The sequence below is a fragment of the Vigna unguiculata genome, chromosome 10 (genome assembly GCF_004118075.2).
Source record: "Vigna unguiculata cultivar IT97K-499-35 chromosome 10, ASM411807v1, whole genome shotgun sequence".
NCBI lineage: Eukaryota > Viridiplantae > Streptophyta > Magnoliopsida > Fabales > Fabaceae > Vigna > Vigna unguiculata.
This window is the reverse complement of record NC_040288.1, coordinates 41,178,584-41,198,350: the sequence shown is the minus strand read 5'-3', so window position 1 is coordinate 41,198,350 and position 19,767 is coordinate 41,178,584. Positions and strand designations below refer to the sequence as shown.

The window sequence follows — 19,767 nt, the reverse complement described above, 5'->3', positions numbered from 1 at the left end:
TATTTATTTCACGGGCTAGTAAGTTTATATTTTCTCAGTTTTAATTATATTTAGATATTTAAATTTATTATTTTTAAAGTTAATATTCCATGTTAATATTTTATGATTATTCCTATTAAACAATACAATGAAACAGGAAAATTATAATTATGTTTTTTCTATAATTTTTGAGTGGAGGGTTGGTGGTTTGAAATTGTTAATTGTTGTTGAGTGTATTCTGAAGGTCGATAGTGAGTTGTGTTAGTTTCTTACAGTTTTGGTTTTGGTCGTACGATAAGGCAGAGTTAACAAAAAATGAAGATGAAACAAATAGAATATAATGAGCAAAAAGAGTGCGCTACCAGGCATTTTTAGGCGTGCAATTCAACCCCATTTCCTTCTTCCTTCTAAATTGAGGCATTGGAACAAAAGGACATTGAAATCCTGTTGTGTTGGTATGGAGGGAATGCTACTTTTTGTTTCATGTTGGATCAAGAACAAAAGATAAACACCCCCTTGCTCGTTTTCCTGTGTTCTGCATTCCATTGTGCTAGAAAATGCACCACAACCTTAACCTTGCAAGGTTGTGGCTTGCTTTGCTTGCGGTCTCAACCACCTCAGTTCATTGCAAAACCTCCTCTGAAGATGGTATTACCTTCATATTCATTCATTCATTCATTCATTCTTCTCCTTTACAATTCAAATTCTTATGCCTAATAATGATGAAACAATTTTGCAGTCTCAGCCCTTAATGTGATGTATTCCAGCTTAAATTCCCCTTCAAAGCTAAGTGGCTGGAAATCAAGTGGAGGTGATCCTTGTGGTGATTCCTGGGAAGGAATCAAATGCTCAGGCTCTTCTGTCACAGAAATGTAATATAGATTATGTTTCTTTTCGTGTATCCATCTATGCATATGCATACGCAAATTCATCAAATACTTGTTGGATTCCACAGAAAATTGTCAGGCATGGGACTTACTGGATCAATGGGCTACCAGTTGGCCAGCTTATCATCAGTAACCTACTTGTGAGGCCCAAATCTTCAAATCCACACTTTCTTTCTTTTTATTAATTAGAGAACATTACTTAAATGTCATTCATTAATTTCTCTTAGTACAGTGATTTGAGCAACAACAACCTCAAGGGTGAAATACCGTATCAACTTCCTCCAAAAGCTCGCAATATGTAAGTCAAAGCAAAAACAATTCACTTGCATAAAATTGTGCTAAATGAATCCTTCATTACTACCTCTTTACTCCAGAAATATAACCCTTCTGGTTGCACCTAATAAGTCAACATTTTGGGATGACTGGTATCATAATTCTGTTTTGTGGTCATGCAGAGATCTTTCGAAGAATGGCTTCTCGGGAAGTATGCCTTATTCATTTTCTCAGATGAATGGCCTCACAAGCCTGTAAGCAAAAGTGTCTCTCTATTTTTATTCAAAAATTTTGTTAGAATTTGTGTTTGGTTCTCAACATGTTATGCATGCAGAAATCTTGCACATAATCAGCTCCAAAACCAGTTGGGAGATATATTTGGAAAGCTCGGTAAACTCAAACAACTGTAAGTGAGAACGTTCAACCAGGTTTTTAGTGTCAAGATCTGTACTTTAATGCTATTGCTGATTTTGGAATTTAACTTGCTTAAGGTAGAAGGTATTATTTAGAACTCATTAAGTTTGCATTTGAAACTCGATTACTTAAGTTTTCTTATTTGGCCTTTTAGTATATGATTATCTGGTTTTCTTAAAACATGAAAATTCTATTAACAGAATATCATCGGATAACATGTAGGGATGTATCATTCAATTCTCTATCAGGAGACCTACCGCAGAGTCTCAAATCGCTCAAAAGCCTCAAGAAGTTGTAAGAATGCCCTCATTATCACTGTCAAAGGAACAATACACACATATTCACTGCGAACATCTTTTTCTCCTTATACAGGCACCTTCAAAACAACCAATTCACTGGTTCAATAACTGTTCTGGCCAAACTTCCACTTGAAGATTTGTAAGTTCTTCCTATTGCTCTTGGGAGAGAAGCGTTGAATAATGATACATTAACTTTGCTGTTTTAATTTTAACAGGAACATCGAAAACAACAAATTTACCGGTTCGGTTCCTGAGGAGTTGAAGAAAGTAAATAAATTGCGGTAAGTATTTTTGGACACTGAGTTATTGAAGGATGCAAGTGAGGTTGAGGTTGTTTCTCTAACTTTGAGTTGTTAATTGGAAAGAACTGGAGGAAACTCATTGTCAAAGGGACAAGGATCTCCTTCTCGTCCTGGTACTCCCTCCACCAACCAATCCATGAAAAAGAAAGAAAAATCCGTTATTAGTGGAGTAGCTATAGCAGGCATTGTTATTGGCGTACTGGCAGTAATTATAATTCTTCTTGCTCTTTGCAAAAGAAAGTCATCGAAACCTTCTTCACACTTTATCGATGAAGAGAAGCATAGCCAGGGTAGCTCTTCTTTTGTCACATCTCAGGAGTTACCAAAAGATTCGGGTGCTAACGTCAACAAAGAATCCAAAGGTGACCTTTTTCAACTTGTTCACGTATTAAATTTTTGGAACACATAATTTCATTTGTGACATTGGTGACAGGATTTAACTCGGTGGATTCTACTTCCATTGACGTAAAGACTTTGCAAAAATCTCCGTCAATTGGTGTCAGGTCGTCGGTCTCCGATTGTGTGCAATCCTTTAATGACAATGAGTTTGCAAATCGTATGAATGCAAGAAGAAGTACATCAATCCGTGTTACTACTTTTTCACTGGCAGAGTTGTACTCGGCTACTGCTAATTTTACTTCAGCTCGAGTTCTTGGTGAAGGATCCATAGGATGTGTTTATCGGGCTAAATATTCTGATGGAAAGGTACTCCGAATGTCTTTCCAATGAAGATGCAGCAGATGCATATAAGACACCTATGTCCATGCTCTTTAATTAATTAATACATGTTTTGTACCAGGTATTGGCCGTAAAAAAATCAACCCTTCGCTTCTCCATGATGCTCCCTCTGAGGAATTCTCGCAGATTGTTTCAACCCTCACCAAACTTCACCACCCAAATATTGTTGAGCTTGTTGGTTATTGTTCGGAGAAGGAGCATGTGCTAATATATGATTATTTTAGAAATGGCTCTCTCCATGGCTATTTACACTTAGCAGACGACTTCAGCAATCCACTCACTTGGAACACAAGAATCAGAATTGCGTTGGGAACCGCTCGGGCTATCGAGTTAGTCTATATCTCCCATATAGTACCTGTATACTGAAATATCTTGTGTTGACCATATGAACTACATATTCCTTCATACATTTTCCATTAAAATCCAGTTTATACGTCAATTTGGTTATTACTACATCAAAGCTGGTGTTTATTTTCTGAATATGCCTTTTTCAGGTACCTGCATGATATATGTTCTCCTCCTTTATTGCACAAGAATATTAAGTCCTCGAATATTTTGCTTGACAATGATCTGAACCCTCGTCTCTCAGACAATGGTTTCGCATCCTTTCACCAGGTTTGTTTAGTCCTTAATTATATTATATTATATATCGAAAGTTACAGAACTTGGTCCTTATAAGATGAGTGTTATTTGTTGGTAGCGTACTAGCCAAAATCTTGGGACGGGATATAATGCACCAGAGTGCACAAAACCTTCAGCTTTTACACAGAAGAGTGATGTATACAGCTTTGGGGTAGTGATGCTGGAACTTCTGTCAGGTCGAATGGCTTTCGACAGGTGGGTGCTTACTGCTTAGTTACATAACTGTGTCTAAGAAGTGATGAATGCAATTAATGTGGTGTTTCTTTGGTTCAGTTCAAAGCCAAAAGCAGAACAATGTCTGGTTCATTGGGCAACCCCACTTCTTCGCGACATTGACGCGGTGGAGAAAATAGTTGACCCTGCCTTGAGGGGGCTTTACCCTCCTAAGTCACTCTTCCGATTTGCTGATATCATCGCTCTCTCTGTTCAGGTCACTCATATCATACATACTCTACAATATATATATATATATATATATATATATATATATATATATATATATATTTGCATCCATCACTCTCTTCATGAGAATTGATTGTGATATTCAGCTTCATTTCTTTGTTTCAGACTGAGCCTGAATTTCGGCCACCTGTGTCAGAGTTAGTTCAGGGTTTAACGCGATTGGTTCAACATTCAAGTATGAGGGAGGATTTTGAGTGAAGCTGAGACTTGTCATCCATAGATAGATTTACTCTAATTTTTGTAGAAATTATATGTCACTCCAGTGTTGTGTTGGACAAGAAAACTAGTTGTAGCTTCGACAACAAAATCTTGTGTTGTGCATTATTTATCTCAAGTTTTAGTTTAGTCGTCTTCTCTTTTTTCTTTTCTGCTTAATTTCTTTTTCCATCTTCTTTTTATGGTATTGTATTGCACCAAGTGCCGATAGCCGAAATAAAAATATAACCAGACTGGAACTTTAATTTTCTTTATTATGTTGGCCACTTACGTAATACTCCACTTGTAAAATTGACTCGTCCCTGAAAAATAGTAATTTAGTTCAAAATTTAGAACTTTCATATTTAATTATTAAAGTTAATAAGAAGAATTGAACCAATATTTCAATTTTTACCGTTAAGCATGTATTATAATAACAAACAAACTATAAATGTTAGGAGAAAAAATCTAAAACATTAATTTGAGATCACTGTAATATATATACAGAATACCTGTGATGTTCTCAACAAGTAAAAATTAATATTGTTTAATTCGCAATAATAATAATAGAGTACTAATTCGAGATCACTATAATATACATACAAAATATATGTGATGTTCTCAATAAGTAAAAATTAATATTGTTTAATCCGCAATAATAATAGAGTTGAATTTTTATATTGGATTCTTAATTGTAAGTTTTTTTTTTTTTAATTTAATGTACCATAATAAAGTTTTCAAACTTTGAGCCTTTAGTGATCCAGAATGATTTAAAAGAATTGAATCATTCTATTAATTAATGAATAGATTCCTATGTCATTATAAGTTTGGTTAAAAAAAATATAAAATAGAAAATAAGAAGATTATTATTATTTTATTGTTGCATAACAGCGTATTAAATTTAATTTGCTGTAACAAAGAAATTTTTGAAGAACAATAAAAACACAATTGTTTCACAAGATTGATATATACTTTCAGTACCAATCAAGAATTTATATATATATATATATATATATATATATATATATATATATATATTATTTCTCTTTCAAATCTCTTTCTCTCTCTGTTCATTTTGAAGCACCGGAAACATTCTTTAGCTGGCCTCCCATATTGCAGTTGGTTTGAACAACTCTGAAGTGCAACTATGGGATACAACTTCAAATAGACAGAGGTGGTGGAGAAAATAGTGGACCCTGCCTTGCGGGGGCTTTACCCTCCTAAGTCACTCTTCTGATTTGCTGATATCATCGTGCTCTATGTTCAGGTCATTCATATCATACTCTACAATATATATGTATCCATCACTCTCTTCATGAGAATTGATTGTGATACTCAGTTTCTTTTCTGTTTCAGACTGAGCCTGAATTTCGGCCACCTGTGTCAGAGTTAGTTCAGGGTTTATGCGATTGGTTCAACGTTCAAGTATGAGGGAGGATTTTGAGTGAACAAGAGGCAGTTACTCAGCTCTCATGGTTTCACCCAGAATCAGTTAACACTTTGGAAATACCCCTCAATGGACAAGATGGCTGAGCTCACTGATCATACTTTGGAAATTCTGTTATGTGGTCATGCAGAGATCTTTCGAAGAATGGCTTCTCGGGAAGTATGCTTTATTCATTTTCTCAGATGAATGACCTCACAAGCCTGTAAGCAAAAGTGTCTTTCTATTTTTATTCGAAAATTTTGTTAGAATTTGTGTTTGGTTCTCAACATGTTATGCATGCAGAAATCTTGCACATAATCAGCTCCGAAACCAGTTGGGAGATATATTTGGAAAGCTCGGTAAACTCAAACAAGTGTAAGTGAGAACGTTCTGTTAGGAATCCAAGTGTGAGTCTAAGTCCCACATTGACCAGAAATGAGAAAGTAGAGCACTATATAAGAATCAAGACCCATAAACCCATTGCCTTAAGGTTTTAGGTTGAGAGTGGTGTCAGTGTCTTATGTGGTTCGGCTCATATCTCACTGGTGTTGTATCTCTCCAATGAAACCCCCTCTGTAAAACCTAACACGTTCAACCAGGTTTTTAGTGTCAAGATCTGTACTTTAATGCTATTGCTCTCGATTACTTAAGTTTTCTTATTTGGCCTTTGAGTATATGATTATCTGGTTTTCTTAAAACATGAAAATTCTATTAACAGAATATCATCGGATAACATGTAGGGATGTATCATTCAATTCTCTATCAGGAGACCTACCGCAGAGTCTCAAATCGCTCAAAAGCCTCAAGAAGTTGTAAGAATGCCCTCATTGTCACTGTCAAAGGAACAATACACACATATTCACTGCGAACATCTTTTTCTCCTTATACAGGCACCTTTAAAACAACCAATTCACTGGTTCAATAACTGTTCTGGCCAAACTTCCACTTGAAGATTTGTAAGTTCTTCCTATTGCTCTTGGGAGAGAAGCGTTGAATAAGGATGCATTAACTTTGCTGTTTTAATTTTAACAGGAACATCGAAAACAACAAATTTACCGGTTCGGTTTTTGAGGAGTTGAAGAAAGTAAATAAATTGCGGTAAGTATTGTTGGACACTGAGTTATTGAAGGATGCAAGTAAGGTTGAAGTTGTTTCTCTAACTTTGAGTTGTTAAACCCCCTAAATTCCTTTACGTAATAATTGCTGTCATCTGGAATAGTTTGTTGTATCTAGGACTAGGGTTAGGGTTAGCTAGAATTAGGGCTAGGGGTAGGATTAGGAGTAGGATTAGGGTTAGGGTTAGGGTTAGTTATGCTAGGGAGGTCTAGTTAGGACTAGGGGTATGGGGTTAGGCTTAGGACTAGGGTTAGGGTTAGGGTCAGTCTTAGGGTTATGGTTAGAGTTAGGGCTAGGGCTAGGGTTAGTTAGGATTTATGATTTAGGGTTTGGGGTTTAGTGTTAGGGTTAGGGTTAGCTAGAACTAGAACTAGGGCTAGGGCTAGGGCTAGGGTTAGGGTTAGTTAGAGTTAGTGTTAGTTATGCTAGGAAGATCTAGTTAGGACTAGGGTTAGGGTTAGCTAGAATTAGGGCTAGGAGTAGGATTATGAGTAGGATTAGGGTTAGGGTTAGGGTTAGTTATGCTAGGGAGGTCTAGTTAGGGCTAGGGGTATGGGGTTAGGCTTAGGGTTAGGGCTAGTTAGGGTTTAGGGCTAGGGCTAGGACCAGGGCCAGGGTCAGGGTCAGGGTTAGGATTAGTTAAGGTTAGGGTTAGTTAGAGTTGGGGTTAGTTAGAGTTAGTGTTAGTTATGCTAGGGAGGTCTAGTTAGGGCTAGGGGTATGTGGGTTAGGGTTAGAGTTAGGCCTAGGGTTAGGGTTAGGGGTTAGTTAGAGTTAGAGTTAGTTATGCTAGGGCTAGGACTAGGGTTAGTTAGGCTAGGTTTAGGGTTAGGGTTTATGGTTAGGGCTAGATGGTTTATGGTTAGGGCTAGTTAGGGTTATGTCTAAGGTTAGAGGGCTAGGGTTAGTGTTAGGGGTTAGGGTTAGGGCTAGTTAGGATTAGGGCTAGGGTCTGGGGTTAGGGTTGTGGCTAGGGTTAGGGTTAGTGCTAGTTAAGGTTAGGGGTTGGGGTTGTGGCTAGGGTTAGGTTAGGGTTGTGTTTAGTTTTAGGCCTAGTTATGGTTAGGGTTATAAGGGTTAGTGGGGCTAGGGTTAGTGTTAGTTAGGTCTAGTTAGGGTTAAGATTAGGGTTATGGTTATGGCTATGGCTAGTGTTAGGGTTATGGGGTTATTATGGCTAGGGTTAGGGTTAGGGTTAGGGTTGGTCTTAGTGTTAGTGTTAGTGTTAGGGTTTAGTGCTTATAGGGTTTGCTTATAAACTTAAGGACTTGACATAACTATTGATGCGGTGTTTGGACCTAAAAGACTGAATGCAACTTTGGACGGCATTAGTTTTTTAGTTAATGTAATAAAGGGCGTCTCACATCAAAGTTTCGTTTATATAAAATTAATATATTTGCGTCGGCCTAGCCCACACTAATTATGATTAGAAATCACCCAAACTCTCTCACTTTCCACCTCACCCTACTCTCCTTTTTCTTCCATTTTCTTCTTTATCAACGGAAGCAACAAAAAACCTATGCAAAAGTAGAAAATGATATTTTCATACAAAATAACTCACAATCACCAAAGATAATATGTTCAACACTAAAATCTTATTACAACCTCCAAGTTTCCCTTTTTTGCACGTTTCCAATTTTTTTTTCATCACCAAAACCGGTGTATGCTCTTCCTAAGGTCAAAACCACATCCATTTTCTCCTACTAATAAACCAAACTGCATAATGCAACATGTAGAGGAAAGATATAACAAGGGTGAGAAAACTACTTGGAGAGAAACAAAAATGATGGATAATAAGACAATATTTTGAATGACTTCCACATGGATATATTAGAAAAACAACTACATTTGAAAGAGGTGCATTAGACCACTTCTGTAAAATAGATAGGATAGAAGCTTATTTTGTAAGACATTTTATGCTTTTTCTTGTTTAAAGAAAAATTGTTCTGCATAGAATTTTATGCGTATTAGCAAATTTGAATATGATCAGATTTATAAGTAAGCATCTCTTGTAAAATATGAAATTTCTATTTCATTTACAGTTTTTCCTTTAGTATTTCATTTTTTTATAAATACTATAATAAAAAGAAAAAAATGTAAATGAAAGTTTTTGTCTCATATATATGAATTGTTGGAAAAATATCGTACACATCGATATGAAAAGAAACTATTTGATATGTGAAGACATAATTAAATGTATTTTTCTATTATTTCTATAAGATTAGATAGAATCTTATAATCTTATAGAAATAATAGAAATTTATGAAAAAAAAAATATGTTTCATTTTCATTTAAAGAGGTATATTCCTTTTTATTTTTTTGAAAAACACTTGTCACACATATCAGCAATGTGTAGTTTCTTGCGTGCCAAATTTATTGTTTTTATTTATTTATGAATGTGCAAATTATTTTAATATTATGAAAATAAATTTAAAATTCAACTTGTTTGGAAGTAAAAATTAAGTTTAGTAGTGCACGTGCTAATAATCTTTTAAGCTTTACATTAATTTAATTTAATTTGCGCATTTTAAATTGAGTAATGTTGAATATATATTTTGTTTAAGCACAGTCGTCTTCAACTCTTCAAGTTCTCACTTTAGCCATGAAATTAGATGTCAACATTTATGGTCTTTGAGGATTCTTCAATTGTTCAATCAACTTTTTCTTTTATAAAAACAAATATTTTATTTTTTGGGTTATTGAAATAAATGTTCATCAAATACCAACTTTTGAGTTAATGTGAAAATAACATTTTAAAGGATTTTTTTTCATGGATAAGTACAGAACAAAATTATTCAAAGATTAATCAAACAATAATTAAAACTTTCAAAATCAGGTTAGTTGTTGGTGCTCACAACTAAACTTTCAATAATTTAATTGTACGATTAGAAAAGTTTGGTTAATTTTAGGTTAAAATACTCCGTTGGTCCTCGTTTTTGTAGCAAAATCTCAATTTGGTCCTCGTATTTTTATTGGTCTCAATTAGGTCCTCTTTTTTGTAAATTAGTATCAATTAGGTCCTTTCTGTTAGTAGAGAACTAACACCGTTAAGTAGGTGCCACGTGTCAGCTTCTCATTTTTTTGAATTTTTTTATTTTTTTTAAATTTTTTAAATTTTTTAAATTTTTTAAATTTTTTTATTTTTTTTAAATTTTTTTAAAAAATATTTATGCCACGTGTCACTTCTGTAATGTGCCACGTGTCAATCTAATATGGTGACACGTGTCAAATTAATGTATGAATCTCAATTTGGTCCTCATATTTATTAATTTGATTTGATTTCAGTCCCAAATTTTTTTAAAATAATTTTAATTTCATATGCTCCAAATTTAGAACAAATTTAATTTTTTTATAAATGTAATGATGATACTTTTATTACAAGTGATATTTCTATTACATATTTTTAACAACATTTAATTTATTTAAATTTATATTTTACATTAAACTTTATTTAAATTTTATTTTAAAATTATAAATATATAAATTAATAAATTTATATTCAAAATATTTGTATAATATTCAATATCAACAATATTTTAGAGTTGGCTTAAAAATAACAATTTTATAAATTCAAATTTAAAATTTTAAAATAATTTTATAAAAAATTAAAATAAATATATTTAAAATTTTAATATTAAATATAATTAATATTATTAAAATATTTAATAAAAATATCAATTTTAATAAAAATAATCATAACATTATATAAAAGTAAAATTTGGTCTAAATTTGGATTGCCCGAAATTGAAATTTTTTTAAAAAAGTTGGGACTCAAATCAAATCAATTTAACAAATATGAGGACCAAATTGAGATTCATACATTAATTTGACACGTGTCACCATATTAGATTGACACATGGCACATCATAGAAGTGACACGTGGCATAAATATTTTTTTAAAAAAAAATTAAAAAAAATTAAAAAAAAATTAAAAAAAAATTAAATAATTCAAAAAAACGAGGAGTTGACACGTGGTACCTACTTAACGGTGTTAGTTCTCTATTAACGGAAATGACCTAATTAATACTAATTTACAAAAATTGAGGACCTAATTGAGACTAATAAAAATACGAGGACCAAATTGAGATTCTGCAACAAAAACGAGGACCAACAGAGTATTTTAACCTTAATTTTACTATTATTAAACCGACAATTTTCGCTGATTCGTAAAGTTTGCTCTAACTTTATATTACTTGACATACAGAAATATGATGTGTATCTAAAAGTATATGGTGATTTATTTTATTTAAACCCAATCGAAAATAGAATTCAAAATATGAAAAGAAATAAAATAATTGAAAAAGTAAAAGTATAACTAAATTAGTTAAATTATTTAAAATTAGTTAAATTATTACTCTCTCACCCCTGGTACTTCCATCCCTCTTCCACACTACATGGTATGAGTTGTATTGACATGCTCAAGATATTTATATTTACATTTTATAAAAGATGGTGTGAGAGAGAGTGAGAGAACTTTTTATGTATTTGAAAATCCTCTTCCCTTCATTGACCACGCCACCCTCGTGTTCCATTTTTTTTTTCCTCAAAATAAAAACTCCTCTCACCTTTCCACGCTATCCTCGCTGCAAATATAATAATCAAATTACTGGCTTAGGAATTGCATTCCATTATATTCCAATTATTTCCAATGTCCAGTTTTAAGGTTCTTAATTAAACCCAATTCGTTTTACATCATTATGAAAACTTTATGCATGTACCAAAACTCTACAACTAAAGGAATGAAAATGATATGCATCAAAAGTCCAATTCTCATTAAAATCAACTGTACTTTTAACACGTGGTCCAAAGGAAAATTTATCGTTAAAATTAATAATGTAGAATTCTTTGTCAAAATAAATTTAGACACGTATATCTTAATTATGGTTTATAGGTAAGATAACATGGTTCCAAATGAATATACGTGGGCATTTCAATAAAAAGAGAGAGGTTCGCGGATGTTACGTAACATTGACTTCACGCGATATATAATTACGCAAAATAATAATAATAATAATAATAATAATAATAATAATAATAATAATAATAATAATAATTGTGATGTAATTATGCCAAACTAAGGAAATGTAATAACTTTCGGTAAGTGAAAAAAAAAACAAATAAAGTGGTGCATTTGTGGCAGAAATGAAAAATGTGTTTTAGTGATGTGAATAAATAATTAATAAAATAAAAAATTGGTGATTTGGAATAGTTGTGGTGTGTATGTATATAAATAATAGGAGGGAAGGGAGAGGTGTGGCATGACCTGGAAGAAAGAGGTTGAGAAGCGAAGAGAAGGAGCAGAGGTGGTGTGTAATGGAAGCTTATGCGTGAATCACTGTGATAGATTTGATTTGAATTGAATTGAATTGAATTGATCTGTGAGAGAGAATGTGGAGGCTGAAGGTGGGAGATGGTGGAAAGGATCCTTACATATTCAGCACAAACAATTTCGTAGGGAGACAGATATGGGAGTACGATCCAGAGGCAGGTAGCATCGAGGAACGAGCCGAAGTGGAAGCAGCCAGGAACAATTTCTACCAAAACCGCTTCAAGATCAAGCCCTGTGGTGACCTTCTTTGGCGCTTTCAGGTACTCACTTTCAAAACTCTCTCTCTTTCTCTCTCAAATCTCACACTCTATTTCATCATCATCATCATCATCATCATCATCATGTATAATAGGTTCTGAGAGAGAATAACTTCGAACAAAGAATTCCGAGTGTGAAGATAGAAGATGGAGAAGAAATAAGTTACGAGAAAGTGACGGCAGCGGTTAAAAGAGGCGCATATCATCTATCTGCATTGCAGACCAGTGATGGCCATTGGCCTGCGCAGATTGCAGGTCCTCTGTTTTTTCTTCCTCCTCTCGTAAGTACCACATCTTCTGCTTCATAAATCTCTCAATCTAAGCCATCAATGGTTCTCTCATCATATTATGTTTATCACTTTTTCTTTCTAATTTGGATAAAAAACAAATACTTGTATTCTTTTTCTATATGATTTCAAATCCAACCCGTGTATGGAAAAAACCGGTTCCTTCATTCATCAGCTTCAAGCTTGAAGCACTGGGTGAACTTGGGTTTCCATCAATCATTATCACCCCGTTCAATATATATATATATATATATATATATATATATATATATATATATATATATATATATATATATATATATATATATATATATATACCACCCACTCTCCTCCCACTTGTGTAAATTTAAATTTAAATTAAAAGTAATGATTGACATTATTTTACAATTAAACTTCAATTTCAAATGATTGGTTTTATATAATTAAACTTCTTTTAATTCTAATTTAACTTTCATTTGTTAATATAATAACAAATGAAATCATATATAAAACATAAAATAACAATATAAGTGCTTATTTATAAATTATTTTTGAAATATAATTCAAAAAATTGTATAATATCATCGATTGAAACGAATTTGATCTTTTAAAAAAAATTTAAATTAGTTGTATCACAAAATAGAAAATTTAATATATAAAATATATAAAATAAAACTAAATAATATTTCGATAGTTAATATTATTCTAACTAATAAATTTATTTTGATTATTTAACTTTATGAAAAATTTAAATAAAATTCATTAATAGTGATGGAGATTATTTGTTAAGGGTTTTATCTATAGAAATATGTGGCTACAAATGTTTTTTTGTCATCCTATTAAACACGTATATGTCAGATTATTTATTTTCCTTTTATGTTTAATATAATCTAACAAATTTAATTCAATTTTAAATGACTGTATAATAAAATAATAAGTAAGATTAAAAAAAATACTGCAGTGCAAGTTTTAAAACACCTTTATCATAAAATAATTAATCTCTAAAATATTGTTTTAAAAATTAAAACAAAAATTATCAGTTCAATTTAATAAATAAACTTAGAAAGCAAGTATTATATATTTATATCTATAACAATATATAAAGGGGATTCCCCTTTTTGTGTCCACTTTTTAAAATACCGATTTTACCCTTTAAATATAACAATTTTTTAAATTTTTTAAAATTGACCGTTACTTTTACAAAAATTTTATAAAATCAGATGTCTCTGCTTCTTCTTTATTTATTAATGGTTATTCTTTTATCTGTTCTGATATATTTCACTTTATTTTTAATAAATATAATTCTAATATATATATATATATATATATTAACTTAATAACATTATCATATTATCACCTACTAATATAATATCACGTATATTTAAAAAATATATACACACAAACGCGATAGCGCCTGTGTTACGCTAGTAATATTAAAAAGAATCACCATTCCAACAAAGTTACCAAATTTTCAACAAATTGAATCTGAATTATAAATGGGTCAATTGAGATGAATTGATTGAATTTTCTGTTGTGATTAACCTCGTACGTCTGTCGGGAAGGACAACTAGGTATATCTGGTCATAAAGAGACATAGACAAACATAAACATTATGTACAAATTTAGTCCCCAAAAAGTCTTCCATTAAAATATTATTTAAATAAATCATATGGCTGAGAATTATGATTTCACAGGCAAGTTTTATCAATTTCCCAAGCAAGATTTATCTATTTTACAAGCAAAGCAAGTTTCACAAGCAAGTTTTAATTCAAATAAGATACAATTTCACAAAGAAGTTTTATCATTTCACACAAACAACTTTTATCGATTTGAATTAATTCCAAAACTTAATTATTTTTTCATCTAATTATAAAAGATACATATTTAAGATAGTTATGAATTATTAAATGTGTTTCAGAGGACTTTCTCTCGATCATTGTCTTTTCTGAAATATTGGTTTATTTAATCATCAATCATAGAGATAGTCCTCCAATCCGTTGAAAAACTTAATATTGTATTTTATTAATATTAAATACCTGTTTTCTTTATAATATCTACGTATATTTAAACGATTCAAGACACAAGAAAGTAAAACAAAATGATAGACACTCTTGATATTTCGCGAGTAATAAATAAATTTTGTTAATAATATTTTTATTTAATATGCATAACGAAAATATTTTATAAAACATAAAATATAAACTTTTAATTTTTATAACAAAATTAAGATGCAATTTTCTCATATATTTTTTATTATTTTTAATCTAAATGAAGAAAATAATATTAATAATTTATTTTAATATTTTATGTAAATTTTAACTTCTAAATACAAATTGCGCTTCTCTCTTAAAACTTTACGTTTTAATTTTCACAATTTTTTATTATATGTTAAGTTAAAGTATGGAAAGGAATGTTACTTCATTAAAATAGAAATAAAAAATGTGATCATTATTTGTAGAAAACAAAATAAATGTCTATTTAAAAATTAAAGATCGTGTGATTTTTTTTTAATAAAAAAACATAAGAAACATGAGGCTTTATATGTATATAAAAAAAATGTCTAAACACACTTAAGTGTAATCTTTCTTAATTGAAATTCTTGATTGGTTTTCAAAAGAGTATATATTATAATTTTGTGAAACAATTGTGTTTTTATTGTTCTTCAAAAAAAAAAAAAATTCTTACAGTAAATTAAATTTAATACGCTATTATGCAACAAGAAAGTAATAATAATATCCTTATTTTCTATTTCATATTTTTTTGAACCAAACTTATAATGACATAATAGGAATCTATTCATTAATTGACAGAATGATTCGATGATTCTTTTTAAGTCATGCTGGACCACTAAATGTTCCAAGTTTTGAAATTTTATTATGGTATATGAAATTAAAAATGAGCCCTACAATTAAGAGTCTAATGTAAGATTGAAGTTTATTATTTTTATGGATTAAACAATATTAATTTTTATTTATTGAAAACATGGCAGGTATTCTGTATGTATATTACAGGTCATCTCGAATCAGTATTTCCAGAAGAGTATCGCAAAGAAATTCTCCGCTATATATACTATCACCAGGTATACATACATGTTTATTAAATTTCAAGATACATTTATCAAGTACGAAGTAAAGAGAGAGAGAACTGTAACATTTTCCTCTGTTAAAATTCTTGTATCATTCAGTGAAATAATGATGTTTATAATCTGTGTTCACTGTAACAATGATAACTTATATAGTATCTGTTTGGTGGTTCCATTTAAAGAATGAAGATGGAGGATGGGGACTACACATTGAGGGTCACAGCACCATGTTTTGCACTGCACTAAATTATATATGTATGCGGATTCTTGGAGAAGGACCCAATGGAGGTCATGACAATGCTTGTGCTAGAGCAAGAAAGTGGATTCAAGATCATGGAAGTGTAACTCACATTCCTTCATGGGGAAAAACTTGGCTTTCGGTAATATTCTCATTTTTTACACAAATATGAATACACAAACTAACAAAGCTAGAATTAGATGTATTTACTGAAACAATGGGTTTTATTATACTTTTGCAGATACTTGGTGTATTTGATTGGTGTGGAAGTAACCCAATGCCCCCAGAGTTTTGGATCCTTCCTTCCTTTCTTCCTATGCATCCCGGTAGAGTTAATTTTCTTATACATTTTCTCACTCTTCAGTATAGATTTTGATTGAATCATTAAACTTTGATTCTTAATTATTTCAGCTAAGATGTGGTGTTACTGTCGATTGGTGTACATGCCTATGTCTTACTTGTATGGAAAGAGGTTTGTTGGTCCAATTACACCTCTCATTTTACAATTGAGAGAAGAACTATTTGCCGAACCCTACGAAAAAGTTAATTGGAAGAAAGCGCGTCACCAATGTGCAAAGGTAAAAAACACTATCTTTGATATTAACCATTTATTAGGTCTTGTCTTGAGTAAGAATTTGTAATTGTGTATTCATTGAATCGCAGGAAGATCTGTACTATCCTCATCCTTTGATACAAGATCTAATATGGGACAGTTTATACATATTTACGGAGCCATTACTAACTCGTTGGCCTTTCAACAAGCTGGTTAGAGAGAAAGCTCTTCAAGTGACAATGAAACATATTCATTACGAAGATGAAACCAGTCGATACATTACCATTGGTTGCGTCGAAAAGGTAAGTATATCATTATTTGAAGAGTGCATTTCAAATATTGTGCTTACAATTCAAAAGAAAAATGAATTCAAAAAATATATATTTTTCAGGTTTTATGCATGCTTGCTTGTTGGGTGGAAGATCCAAATGGAGATGCTTTTAAAAAGCATCTTGCAAGGGTGCCAGATTACTTATGGATGTCTGAAGATGGAATGACCATGCAGGTACACACACGTGTGCATGCACTTTCTTAACCAAAACTAGTGTATTAATTAATTAATTACTCAATTAATTTTGATTGATTAATGCACGTGTCTATATATAACGCAGAGTTTTGGTAGTCAAGAATGGGACGCTGGTTTTGCAGTTCAAGCTTTGCTTGCCACTAACCTAGTTGAGGAAATCGGTCCCACACTTGCAAAAGGGCATTATTTCATTAAGGAGTCTCAGGTTTGCTTCATTAAGTATATTATGGAAGAATCACAAATTTTATATTGATATGCATGATTGTTAGACTATTTTGAACATGTTAACGATCGATGTTGTTGTTTTGTAGGTAAGGGATAACCCTTATGGAGATTTTAAGGGTATGTATCGTCATATTTCTAAAGGATCTTGGACATTCTCTGATCAAGACCATGGATGGCAAGTTTCTGATTGCACAGCGGAAGGTTTGAAGGTAACTAACATCTTAATCTAAAGATTTATCGATGATCGCAACAAATATATCTTAATTTCTCTAAATTCTCTGTGTTTTAGTGTTGTCTACTTCTATCAACGTTGCCACCAGAGATTGTGGGAGAAAAGATGGAACCCCAAAGGTTATATGATTCAGTCAATGTCCTGTTGTCACTTCAGGCAAGTACAGAAATGATTATAAATATTTCATATTAATTTTCTAAATTCGTGAAATTTGTTTCTTCTCTTAAATTCATGACCACGTCATTTTGATTTAGGTCACCAGAATTATATTTGACTCAAACAATTTTTTTTTTTTTTGCTTTTGATATTACAGAGTAAAAAGGGTGGTTTAGCAGCATGGGAGCCTGCGGGAGCTCAAGAGTGGTTAGAAGTAAGTGTTACATTACATCAATTAGTGATGGAAACATATTTAATCATCAATTGATAAAAAAAAACATCAATTGACTCTGTCGTTAATCTTCAGCTACTGAATCCGACGGAATTTTTTGCGGACATTGTGGTTGAACACGAATACGTTGAGTGCACCGGATCTGCAATTCAAGCTTTGGTTTTGTTCAAGAAGTTGTATCCAGGGCATAGGAAGAAAGAGATAGAGAATTTCATAAGCAACGCAGTTCGATTCCTCGAAAATACACAAACAGGCGATGGTTCATGGTACGGAAATTGGGGAGTTTGTTTCACCTATGGTTCTTGGTTCGCACTTGGTGGTCTTGCAGCTGCTGGCAAAACTTACACCAATTGCGCTGCTATTCGTAAAGCTGTTAAATTTTTACTCACAACACAGAGGGAAGACGGTGGATGGGGAGAGAGTTATCTTTCAAGCCCCAAAAAGGTTTCTGATTCAATGCTCTTACTCAATAACTGTTCTTCAACTTCATCATGACTCCATAATAATAATAATACTAAATTAAAATGATGCAGATTTATGTACCACTAGAAGGAACTCGATCAAATGTTGTTCATACAGCATGGGCTCTCATGGGACTCATTCATGCTGGACAGGTTTGTTCTTTAGTCTTTAGTACTGTGTTTTTTTTTTACGTTGTGAGTTCAAATTTCAAAATTGTCATCAAATGTTGTAATATGTTTCTCTCTTCATTTTCAAATTGGTATACACAGGCAGACAGAGACCCTACTCCTCTTCATCGTGCTGCAAAGTTGCTCATCAATTCTCAGTTGGAAGAGGGTGATTGGCCCCAACAGGTGCATATCAATAATCCTTTGATATTTAAAAGATTTCATTTTTTAAAATTTAGGGAAATGACAGAAAAGACTTGTATATTAATGATGGTAGTTGATGAACAATATGAATTGAGTTTGGATTTCTAATGGTTGGTTTTGAGTTTTGGCAGGAAATCACTGGAGTGTTCATGAAAAATTGCATGTTGCATTATCCAATGTACAGAGATATTTATCCTATGTGGGCTCTAGCTGAATATCGTAGACGAGTTTCGTTGCCTTCCCGTGAAGTTTAAGTTGGAAGGGTGTGAGCATAAAAGACATTCGATGAAGACGGGGCAACAAATAAAATCAAAGAGTTGCGCATAATCAATTTTTTTATTTCATGTTGGTTTGAATATGTATAGATGTTCTTCGATGTTCCTCCTACGATGCAAACATAAATTTATTAGAATAATGTGTATCTACATTAGAGGACTACGAAGAACATAAAAATGTCACTAAGGTAATTCATTTTTCTTTCATGCCCAATAAATAATGCAAAGCCTAAACCAACTACACATCCACTGCTAGCATCATCCTAAAATTGGTTATTAAAATAAAATTAAATAAAATTAAAAAAAGAATATAAATAATAACATTCTAACCTCATTTTGTTAAAATCCTTAAATAACATAATTATTTTTGGGTCTAATTAGGCCCAACTTATCACAAATCTTCACCGCATGAATAAGATTAAGGATAATGACACAAGGTTGAATGAGGGAATGACACAAGTCCTTCACATACACTTTTCTTTAGTTGTGATTGGAGGACACCCAGTCCTTCACAGACTGTGTGAAGGTGGTACATGACAATGGACATGGGTTTAGAAAGGGTGTAACACGAACAAAACACTCAAATATTAGGCTACAAAATTGAGACTGTCATAAACGCAATTATGAGAAAGATAAAATTGTTATTGAGATAATTCATTTTGTTATTAATGTCCAATTTTTTAAAGTAAAAACTATCCCTGTGAAACCTCTCTTTTCATTTATATATGGATGTTCAACTTTTCAGTTCTAAAATAAAGGTCTACTAGCTTATTAGGTTCAGTTTCATAAACTTGTTAATTACATTATAATTTCTAATTGTGTATATGGAA

At 32.0% G+C, this 19,767-nt stretch overlaps 1 protein-coding gene and 1 pseudogene across 1 annotated transcript; both read left to right on the top strand.

The window, feature by feature from the left end:
* The first annotated feature begins 508 nt into the window (after positions 1-508).
* LOC114165673 lies at positions 509-4,194 on the top strand (annotated as a pseudogene).
* A 7,783-nt stretch (positions 4,195-11,977) lies between these two features.
* On the top strand, positions 11,978-19,175 carry LOC114167020 (beta-amyrin synthase). The gene is made up of 16 exons (XM_028051921.1): positions 11,978-12,322; positions 12,415-12,600; positions 15,575-15,664; positions 15,850-16,047; positions 16,147-16,231; positions 16,317-16,483; positions 16,569-16,760; positions 16,850-16,963; positions 17,070-17,189; positions 17,296-17,418; positions 17,499-17,597; positions 17,755-17,811; positions 17,905-18,273; positions 18,363-18,443; positions 18,561-18,644; positions 18,794-19,175. The coding sequence occupies exons 1-16, from the start codon at positions 12,122-12,124 to the stop codon at positions 18,914-18,916; spliced, it is 2,289 nt and encodes a 762-aa protein (XP_027907722.1). The 5' UTR covers positions 11,978-12,121; the 3' UTR covers positions 18,917-19,175.
* Positions 19,176-19,767: the final 592 nt, after the last annotated feature.